The 11,874-nt window shown below is 34.9% G+C and overlaps 1 protein-coding gene across 1 annotated transcript; it reads right to left on the bottom strand.

Annotated features, from left to right (window-relative positions):
• Positions 1 to 399: 399 nt before the first annotated feature.
• Positions 400 to 1,730, bottom strand: LOC139503402 (serine/threonine-protein kinase pim-1-like). The gene is made up of 2 exons (XM_071293181.1): positions 1,724 to 1,730; positions 400 to 779 (listed from the first exon to the last, which is right to left on the bottom strand). Exons 1-2 carry the CDS (start codon positions 1,728 to 1,730, stop codon positions 400 to 402), a joined length of 387 nt encoding a protein of 128 aa, XP_071149282.1.
• Between the last annotated feature and the right edge of the window lie 10,144 nt (positions 1,731 to 11,874).

The following is an 11,874-nucleotide window of genomic DNA, read 5'->3' as shown; positions in this document are numbered from 1 at the left end:
TTTTTAAAACTAGATACCCTAATAATGATTGTGGCTTCGTTCAGTTAAATTTGGCCCAGAAGTTTCAGAGGAGAAGATTTTTGTAAAAGATTACAAAAATTTACGAAAAATTGGTAAAAAATAACTATAAAGGGCAATAACTCCTTAAGGGGTCAACTGACCATTTTGTTCATGGTAACTTATTTGTAGATCTTACTTTGCTAAACATTTTTGCTGTTTAAAGTTTATCTCTATCTATAATAGAGATAAATAAAATTAAATAATAAAACAAATAAACAATAAAATTATGCCAGACTTTGGCAAATTGTTTGATTAATCATGTTAATCCCTGAGCATTGGAATGAGTAAGTTTATTTTCTGTTGCACAGAATATTGACTAAATCTATTCTGTTATAAGGTTTAGTCACACTCTTGGCTACTCATTGAAACAGTGTCTACAGAATTTCCATGCTGGCAAGAACTATTGTAATTATTTTCATATAAACTAAGTTTCTCAACTGGCAACTGTGGAGTTGCTAACCATGAATGATTTAAGATGTCTTCAAAAGATGGCCTATCTGATGGACGAATTGCTAAACACTTTTTTATTAAGTCTTTCAAATCATGTGATAATCTTCCCCTAAATGATACTTCTGCTTTCATGATTTGTTCATCTTGTTCAAATGGAATATCTCCACAAACTAAGTCAAATAATAAAATTCCCAGTGACCACACTGTTGCTGATCTACCATGGTACCGATGGTGTTTTATCCATTCAGGAGGACTGTACACTCTTGTACCTTAAAAATAAAGATATGACAATTAAGAATAACTTTTCTAATGCATTTCTTTACAGATTTAACAATTAAAATTAAGCTCTAACTTTTTTAATGCATTTCTATACATAATTTAAGTTTTATATGTATGTTTAGTCTCAATTTTTGTCATCAATCAACTAAATTCTTACTGCCTAAAATGAAGTGATGTGTGAAGTGTTCATGTCACAACTCATCCTTTATTTATAGGTTAGACAATACTTGGTCGTGTTTTATAAAGCATGACCAAGTATTGTCTGACCAATTTAGAACATATTCACACTTTCGAGTAACCTTACAAAATTATCCTTTCCCATTGTAATATTCAAACCACTGGCGCTTGGGTCTATGATACAGTTTTTTTTTTTATTATTAAAATATTCAATTTTCTATATTTATAATACATATCTATCACTTCTGTGCATGTTTCACCAAGTTTCGAGTGATTTAAACGACCCAGAGAAAAATACCCAATTTTACTATCCATACTAAGTAAAATGTATTTTTCTCTGGGTCGTTTAAATCACTCGAAACTAGGTTAGACATGCCCAGCAGTGATAGATATGTATTATAAATATAGAAAATTGAATATTTTAATAAAAAAAAAAAAAAAAAAAAAAAATCTGTATCATAGACCCAAGCGCCTGTGATTCAAACCTAAACAAAAGTTCACTTTTTATAGTGAATATCTGTAAATGTAAAACATAGGTAATGATCATTACAATTGATGGAATGAAATAGCACTGACATACTTCTGTACTTCATTTACTTTGTGAGGACCAATAGGATAAATTGTTTTTCTTCTGCTTCAAAACACTTTTGAATTTCGCAAATTTTCATACATTTTCTAATGGTACACATATATAGAATAAACCAAACAAAATGTGGTAAGAATAATAGGTAAAATAATATTTATTTAGTTTACATACCTGACATTTGAGGGAATATTTTTTTCTTTCAAGTAAACAATGCCAGACTGCTGATATATAAAGCAACGGAATTTTGTTCAGAGAAACACAATACATGTAACTTTATCAATAAAAAGTAAGCATTTTAATAATAGTGACTGGTCTGAATTCAAATATTCATATAGAGAGTTTTATGTTTATAAAAAAATCAATTTCAAAAAGGGGATTTATATAACATTGTGTCACTTTTTAAAATAAAAAAATCTCAAAATATATGGCCTATGGGCTGACCGTATGAGTATATACTCTTATGGTTTTTAACAGGCAGGACCATATGAGTATCATGCTTGATTATTTCACAAATATTTTTGAGGTCGTTTTAAACATATTTTATTGTTTCAAATGACAAATGGATCAGACACAATTGAATTTTGCATCTTATTAACTGACTTCTCTGCAAAAAGCTGATAATAAAAAAGTCATTTTAATAGGACAATAACTTCAATAAAGGACCAACTGACAATTTTGAAAAAATATGACTGGTTGCTATCAACCTAAAATTAAATGCTTTTATAATTTGTAACAAGTCAACTGTACGGATTGATTACAAGAAAGTATTCATGTCAAATTCTGTTATTTTTCTTTGGGTTTAGGTAAAAAAAATCTACAAATATAGCTGTACTGGGTGAAATTGGAAGATATCCCTTATTTCTTGAAGTAATTTTAAATATGTTTAGATATTATAAATATATATTAAAGTCTGATGATATCCTTCTCTCTGAGACCCTAAATGTCTCTAGATCACTAAATAGTTTAAACAAAAATAGTTGGTATAGTTGTATTGCTATTCTTATGAAATATCTTGATATAGATCTTAAACTTGTTAAAAATTCAAAGATGGATTTAAAATCACTAATTTACCGGAAATCAAAACAGAAATATTCTTGTATTTGGAAATCTGAACTTTACAATGATAGACAAAATAAACAGCATGGAAATAAACTAAGAACTTACAGATTATTTAAATATTTATATGGTAAAATACTTATGAAAGGCGACTGCTCACTAAGTTCAGAGTCAGTGCACATAAATTAGAAATTGAAAGAGGCAGATATGTGGGGCTTCGAGTTGAGGATGTAAATTATGTAACACTGAAGTTGAAGATGAAATTAATTTTCTTCTTCAGTGTCCTGTTTTAGAAAATAAAAGATCTGAATATATAGATTACTTAAATAAGATTAACAAAAACTTTAAAAGCCTCCCAAATAAATCAAAATTAATATGGTTAATGTCATCTGAGGATAATGTTATAATTAAAAAAAGTAAGTTTACTTTATTCAAAAAGAGAAAATCAATTCTAGATACAGTTTAGTCACCGGTAGTTTGTCCATCTATATTAAATTGTAAAACTATATATATATATATATCTTTTTTGCAGAAATTAATTGGTTGAAAAAGACTTGACTTTGTTTAATTGTTAGATAATCAATGTAATCAATATGTAATCACTTGTATGAAATTGAACTTAATTGTACTGCTCAAATTATTGGGCGTCATAATTGACAATAAAAAAGTTTGTATTGTATTGTATTTGTATTTGTATTGTTCAGACACGTTCGGGAAAACTTTACAAAAAACTTAGATTCACCACTGCAATCGAATGAAGTATGCTAACCAGTTACAGATGTCTAATATGCCGATAAAAACAGATTATTTTTTACACCCATACTGTGTACGACTGTTTCTTGTACAGACACGTTTCTCCTTATCTGAAAAAGACATGATTTTAAATTAAACATGATGCCATCTGTTGTCACTTGTACCATATGTTTAACAATAAATATATAAACCCCAATATTCTACCGAATGATCCCTTGAACAGCACTAGCAGATTTTTTTGTGATTTATAATTTAATTTATTTATGTTACAACTATTTATAAATTATTTTTTTAATTGGATTGGTGTTCCAAAAGAAATAAAAATGACAGGTTCAGTTGAAGAACTATTAATCAAATTGTATAAAAAAGAAGATGTGGTATGATTGCCAATGAGACAACTATCCACAAAAGACCAAAATGACACAAACCTTAACAACTATAGGTCACCGTACGGCCTTCAACAATGATCAAAGCCCATACCGCATATTCAGCTATAAAAGGCCCCGATAAGACATGTAAAACAATTCAAACCAGAAAACCAACGGCCTTATTTATGTAATAAAAATGAACGAAAAACAAATATGTAATACATAAACAAACGACAACCACTGAATTACAGGCTCCTGACAGGCACATAGATAAATAATGTGGCGGGGTTAAACATGTTAGCGGGATCCCAACCCTCCCCCTAACCTGGGACAGTGGTATAACAGTACAACATAAGAACGAACTATAAAAATCAGTTGAAAAAGGCTTAACTCATCAGATAGACAAAAAATACAAGTGGACGTGGCCGGATACTTATACATCCCGACACAGAAAGACACAATGAATAGATCTGAGAGTACTCGCAGTTATCTGACAGCTAGTTCAAAGCCACAAACAACTAATAAAAAAACCATGCCTCTAAGACTAAACTTATGGTATGGCCTTATATGTGTATATTTTCTTTACTTGTTCAAGTAAATAAAATTAACTTGTACAAGTAGTACCCTTCACCGAAGGTCAAAGGCCTTCTTTAGAATTTCAATGTTGTTGAATATTTTTTTTGGGAAAGTTTATATTATTTTCAAATAAATTTTAAACTTTAAATAAATACTACTTGTAAAAATGGTCAACGAACAAGTTTCATAACTTTCACAGTATCATTTTGATTATTTTCGTCAAATAAGCTTTAACTGTGTGAATTTTTATTTCAATTCACACATGTATATAATAAGGAGGCAAAGCGGATAAAGTTTAAAGAGAGGAATTATGTCAGTAGGTAAATATATTGTATGGAATAAAGAAGTAATTGTTTATTGGCTGCTTGGCATCTAGTTGGACCTATTTATCTATAAAAGGATCGACATAATGAGTGAGGTGAATATTTCAACAACATGTTGAGTAAAATAGTTATATTGCTATGCATGTTGATCTCAGTGTAATGGAACATTCCCTTAAAATACATTATGTCCTTAAACCACATTCACATGCATTATTCTGATTTGGCAAAATACATTTTCCTTTTGCCCCTGAAACCTAAATGTATCTCAAACTGGAAGTGGTTGCACCAATAATACATGCGTTATTACTATTTACAGGCCATTACAAAAGAGTTCTAAGTGCATGGCTCTATCTATGTCTGTTGTAGTCCGAGATAACTCTGACAAAGAGTTCTAAGTGCATGGCTCTATCTATGTCTGTTGTAGTCCGAGATAACTCTGACAAAGAGTTCTAAGTGCATGGCTCTATCTATGTCTGTTGTAGTCCGAGATAACTCTGACAAAGAGTTCTAAGTGCATGGCTCTATCTATGTCTGTTGTAGTCCGGGATAACTCTGACAAAGAGTTCTAAGTGCATGGCTCTATCTATGTCTGTTGTAGTCCGGGATAACTCTGACAAAGAGTTCTAAGTGCATGGCTCTATCTATGTCTGTTGTAGTCCGGGATAACTCTGACAAAGAGTTCTAAGTGCATGGCTCTATCTATGTCTGTTGTAGTCCGAGATAACTCTGACAAAGAGTTCTAAGTGCATGGCTCTATCTATGTCTGTTGTAGTCCGAGATAACTCTGACAAAGAGTTCTAAGTGCATGGCTCTATCTATGTCTGTTGTAGTCCTAGATAACTCTGACAAAGAGTTCTAAGTGCATGGCTCTATCTATGTCTGTTGTAGTCCTAGATAACTCTGACAAAGAGTTCTAAGTGCATGGCTCTATCTATGTCTGTTGTAGTCCGAGATAACTCTGACAAAGAGTTCTAAGTGCATGGCTCTATCTATGTCTGTTGTAGTCCGAGATAACTCTGACAAAGAGTTCTAAGTGCATGGCTCTATCTATGTCTGTTGTAGTCCGAGATAACTCTGACAAAGAGTTCTAAGTGCATGGCTCTATCTATGTCTGTTGTAGTCCGTGATAACTCTGACAAAGAGTTCTAAGTGCATGGCTCTATCTATGTCTGTTGTAGTCCGAGATAACTCTGACAAAGAGTTCTAAGTGCATGGCTCTATCTATGTCTGTTGTAGTCCTAGATAACTCTGACAAAGAGTTCTAAGTGCATGGCTCTATCTATGTCTGTTGTAGTCCGAGATAACTCTGACAAAGAGTTCTAAGTGCATGGCTCTATCTATGTCTGTTGTAGTCCGAGATAACTCTGACAAAGAGTTCTAAGTGCATGGCTCTATCTATGTCTGTTGTAGTCCTAGATAACTCTGACAAAGAGTTCTAAGTGCATGGCTCTATCTATGTCCGTTGTAGTCCGAGATAACTCTGACATGGCTCTATCTATGTCTGTTGTAGTCCGAGATAACTCTGACAAAGAGTTCTAAGTGCATGGCTCTATCTATGTCTGTTGTAGTCCGAGATAACTCTGACAAAGAGTTATAAGTGCATGGCTCTGTCTATGTCTGTTGTAGTCCGAGATAACTCTGACAAAGAGTTCTGAGTGCATGGCTCTATCTATGTCTGGTGTAGTCCGAGATAACTCTGACAAAGAGTTCTAAGTGCATGGCTCTATCTATGTCTGTTGTAGTCCGAGATAACTCTGACAAAGAGTTCTGAGTGCATGGCTCTATCTATGTCTGTTGTAGTCCGAGATAACTCTGACAAAGAGTTCTAAGTGCATGGCTCTATCTATGTCTGTTGTAGTCCGAGATAACTCTGACAAAGAGTTCTAAGTGCATGGCTCTATCTATGTCTGTTGTAGTCCGAGATAACTCTGACAAAGAGTTCTAAGTGCATGGCTCTATCTATGTCTGTTGTAGTCCGAGATAACTCTGACAAAGAGTTCTAAGTGCATGGCTCTATCTATGTCTGTTGTAGTCCGAGATAACTCTGACAAAGAGTTCTGAGTGAATGGCTCTATCTATGTCTGTTGTAGTCCGAGATAACTCTGACAAAGAGTTCTAAGTGCATGGCTCTATCTATGTCTGTTGTAGTCCGAGATAACTCTGACAAAGAGTTCTAAGTGCATGGCTCTATCTATGTCTGTTGTAGTCCGAGATAACTCTGACAAAGAGTTCTAAGTGCATGGCTCTATCTATGTCTGTTGTAGTCCGAGATAACTCTGACAAAGAGTTCTAAGTGCATGGCTCTATCTATGTCTGTTGTAGTCCGAAGAGTTCTAAGTGCATGGCTCTATCTCTGTCTGTTGTAGTCCGAGATAACTCTGACAAAGAGTTCTAAGTGCATGGCTCTATCTATGTCTGTTGTAGTCCGAGATAACTCTGACAAAGAGTTCTAAGTGCATGGCTCTATCTATGTCTGTTGTAGTCCGAGATAACTCTGACATGGCTCTATCTATGTCTGTTGTAGTCCGAGATAACTCTGACAAAGAGTTCTAAGTGCATGGCTCTATCTATGTCTGTTGTAGTCCGAGATAACTCTGACAAAGAGTTCTGAGTGTATGGCTCTATCTATGTCTGTTGTAGTCCGAGATAACTCTGACAAAGAGTTCTAAGTGCATGGCTCTATCTATGTCTGTTGTAGTCCGAGATAACTCTGACAAAGAGTTCTAAGTGCATGGCTCTATCTATGTCTGTTGTCGTCCGAGATAACTCTGACAAAGAGTTCTAAGTGCATGGCTCTATCTATGTCTGTTGTAGTCCGAGATAACTCTGACAAAGAGTTCTAAGTGCATGGCTCTATCTATGTCTGTTGTAGTCCGAGATAACTCTGACAAAGAGTTCTGAGTGCATGGCTCTATCTATGTCTGTTGTAGTCCGAGATAACTCTGACAAAGAGTTCTAAGTGCATGGCTCTATCTATGTCTGTTGTAGTCCGAGATAACTCTGACAAAGAGTTCTAAGTGCATGGCTCTATCTATGTCTGTTGTAGTCCGAGATAACTCTGACAAAGAGTTCTAAGTGCATGGCTCTATCTATGTCTGTTGTAGTCCGAGATAACTCTGACAAAGAGTTCTGAGTGCATGGCTCTATCTATGTCTGTTGTAGTCCGAGATAACTCTGACAAAGAGTTCTGAGTGCATGGCTCTATCTATGTCTGTTGTAGTCCGAGATAACTCTGACAAAGAGTTCTAAGTGCATGGCTCTATCTATGTCTGTTGTAGTCCGTGATAACTCTGACAAAGAGTTCTAAGTGCATGGCTCTATCTATGTCTGTTGTAGTCCGAGATAACTCTGACAAAGAGTTCTAAGTGCATGGCTCTATCTATGTCTGTTGTAGTCCGAGATAACTCTGACAAAGAGTTCTAAGTGCATGGCTCTATCTATGTCTGTTGTAGTCCGAGATAACTCTGACAAAGAGTTCTAAGTGCATGGCTCTATCTATGTCTGTTGTAGTCCGAGATAACTCTGACAAAGAGTTCTGAGTGAATGGCTCTTTCTATGTCTGTTGTAGTCCGAGATAACTCTGACAAAGAGTTCTAAGTGCATGGCTCTATCTATGTCTGTTGTAGTCCGAGATAACTCTGACAAAGAGTTCTAAGTGCATGGCTCTATCTATGTCTGTTGTAGTCCGAGATAACTCTGACAAAGAGTTCTAAGTGCATGGCTCTATCTATGTCTGTTGTAGTCCGAGATAACTCTGACAAAGAGTTCTAAGTGCATGGGTGCATGGCTCTATCTATATCTGTTGTAGTCCGAGATAACTCTGACAAAGAGTTCTAAGTGCATGGCTCTATCTATGTCTGTTGTAGTCCGAGATAACTCTGACAAAGAGTTCTGAGTGCATGGCTCTATCTATGTCTGTTATAGTCCGAGATAACTCTGACAAAGAGTTCTAAGTGCATGGCTCTATCTATGTCTGTTGTAGTCCGAGATAACTCTGACAAAGAGTTCTAAGTGCATGGCTCTATCTATGTCTGTTGTAGTCCGAGATAACTCTGACAAAGAGTTCTGAGTGCATGGCTCTATCTATGTCTGTTGTAGTCCGAGATAACTCTGACAAAGAGTTCTGAGTGCATGGCTCTATCTATGTCTGTTGTAGTCCGAGATAACTCTGACAAAGAGTTCTAAGTGCATGGCTCTATCTATGTCTGTTGTAGTCCGAGATAACTCTGACAAAGAGTTCTAAGTGCATGGCTCTATCTATGTCTGTTGTAGTCCGAGATAACTCTGACAAAGAGTTCTAAGTGCATGGCTCTATCTATGTCTGTTGTAGTCCGAGATAACTCTGACAAAGAGTTCTAAGTGCATGGCTCTATCTATGTCTGTTGTAGTCCGAGATAACTCTGACAAAGAGTTCTAAGTGCATGGCTCTATCTATGTCCGTTGTAGTCCGAGATAACTCTGACAAAGAGTTCTAAGTGCATGGCTCTATCTATGTCCGTTGTAGTCCGAGATAACTCTGACAAAGAGTTCTGAGTGCATGGCTCTATCTATGTCTGTTGTAGTCCGAGATAACTCTGACAAAGTGTTCTGAGTGCATGGCTCTATCTATGTCTGTTGTAGTCCGAGATAACTCTGACAAAGAGTTCTAAGTGCATGGCTCTATCTATGTCTGTTGTAGTCCGAGATAACTCTGACAAAGAGTTCTAAGTGCATGGCTCTATCTATGTCTGTTGTAGTCCGAGATAACTCTGACAAAGAGTTCTAAGTGCATGGCTCTATCTATGTCTGTTGTAGTCCGAGATAACTCTGACAAAGAGTTCTAAGTGCATGGCTCTATCTATGTCTGTTGTAGTCCGAGATAACTCTGACAAAGAGTTCTAAGTGCATGGCTCTATCTATGTCTGTTGTAGTCCGAGATAACTCTGACAAAGAGTTCTAAGTGCATGGCTCTATCTATGTCTGTTGTAGTCCGAGATAACTCTGACAAAGAGTTTTTAAGTGCATGGCTCTATCTATGTCTGTTGTAGTCCGAGATAACTCTGACAAAGAGTTCTAAGTGCATGGCTCTATCTATGTCTGTTGTAGTCCGAGATAACTCTGACAAAGAGTTCTAAGTGCATGGCTCTATCTATGTCTGTTGTAGTCCGAGATAACTCTGACAAAGAGTTCTAAGTGCATGGCTCTATCTATGTCTGTTGTAGTCCGAGATAACTCTGACAAAGAGTTCTAAGTGCATGGCTCTATCTATGTCTGTTGTAGTCCGAGATAACTCTGACAAAGAGTTCTAAGTGCATGGCTCTATCTATGTCTGTTGTAGTCCGAGATAACTCTGACAAAGAGTTCTAAGTGCATGGCTCTATCTATGTCTGTTGTAGTCCGAGATAACTCTGACAAAGAGTTCTAAGTGCATGGCTCTATCTATGTCTGTTGTAGTCCGAGATAACTCTGACGTCCAACAGCTGATTTGTCTGACAAGCTGGAGCCGTTGAACAACATATCTAGTCTGGCTAAACAGCTGTTGTACGTCAGATTAATCTCGGACAATGATCGGGTATGACAATGGTTCTAACGAGTACTGTTGTGATCATGGTCGTCTAACGAAAGATTTTTTATTTTGACTTCTAGAACAAGTCTTCATAGGTAAAACGAAATCCATTTTAAATAACTGTGTGTTTAATACCTATTTTTTTCTATCTTTCCCTTTGGATCTTACATTTAGTTAACCATATAATAATTGCATTATTAATTATTGTGTTTAAAATCTTTTTATGATGAAATAATTGACTTAATCAGTCTGAACAAAGTTTTTGCATTCATCATGTTCATATTTAAAAAAAAAAAAAAAATTGAACTCCATGCATAAAAAATGAATCATGTTAATTTAAGGCCATGTACTATGATCAGCCGATAAACAGTTTTCTCTTCATGAATGAAAAATAAATGTTTAAAAAATGTTAATTATCACTGAACTAGTATATAATATTTATTTAGGGGCCAGCTGAAGGACGCCTCCCTGTGAGGGAATTTCTGGCTGCATTGAAGACCTTTTGCTGTTGTATGTTCTATGGTCAGGTTGTTGTCTCTTTGACACATTCCCCATTTCTAAATTAAGGATGTATTCTTTTGACATTTCAGTCTCAATGAAGATATAAGGGGTAAAGATTGTGTATTTACAATGAGTAGTTTTTGAGTAATCAATTTTTAAAATTTTATTACCAATCAACATGATCCAGTCAGTCTTTTTAGGCAAAATTTTTAGAAAATGGGTGAGGGGTACAAAAAATGATTTTACCAGAAGCATGGTCATCCCGTATCTCTTGTTTCTGTTCAAATTTCTTAGATAAAGATATGTATTTTCTCAATCATTTATAACAAAGAAGTTGAAAAAATATGCATTTTGTTCTTCAATTTATAAAATCGACAGCATGGTGAATTTGACACAAAAAGCATCAAAATATGATAAAACTTTCTTATATTAACACCTACCTATAGTAATTTTAATTTAAACTTATTCAGATTGGTCCACTTCATCTTAATTGAAAGTATGAAAAAAAGTTTAATTGTGGATTTGGGTGTTTTTTTTCATGATAATAGCCTGAGGAGCAAAAAAAAACTAGAATCATTTATTTAAACTTTCTTTCTTAACCTGATTTTTGGTTTTATAAGATTGTAAAAGAATAATGGGTGAAGAAAAAATCATATGGTGGTGCACTTCTTTTTTAAGCTAAAAAGTACCAAATTTTCGTGTGCATCCTTAATTCAATTTAAAAATTTCATAATTTTCTTTTATTTCAGCACAATTACACTGTAAGTGGTCAAGTAACATCAAGCCAAGTAAACATGTGCAATAATCCAAATTTAATTGTACGTTAGCCTCCTGATACATACAGCACACCTGCAGGATCAAATGTATCTACTTTGAAGCAACTCACAGAGTCCCATTACATAACAACTGAAGAATGTGAGGTCAATTATCCTATGGTAAGTTATCAGAAAGTTTAGGCAGTTTCTTTAAAACGTTGGAGATTTGTTTGCCCCACCTACTCTAGTAGAGGGAATTATGTTTTCTGGATATTTGTTAATTTGTAATCTTTTTATCTATTTATAGTAGAACTTGTAAACATGAGAACTGTATTGAAAGCAAATATCAAAATTAATGTTCGTCTTATATGTGTAGGTCAGACTCAGACGTGAATTTCTTGACCTACTTAAACAAGTAGGTGCATCATGGGAAGTGTTAACCAGA

This window comes from Mytilus edulis, chromosome 14 (assembly GCF_963676685.1).
Source record: "Mytilus edulis chromosome 14, xbMytEdul2.2, whole genome shotgun sequence".
Classification (NCBI taxonomy): domain Eukaryota; kingdom Metazoa; phylum Mollusca; class Bivalvia; order Mytilida; family Mytilidae; genus Mytilus; species Mytilus edulis.
The sequence above is the reverse complement of the archived record's forward strand: the minus strand, read 5'-3'. Positions and strand labels throughout refer to the sequence as shown.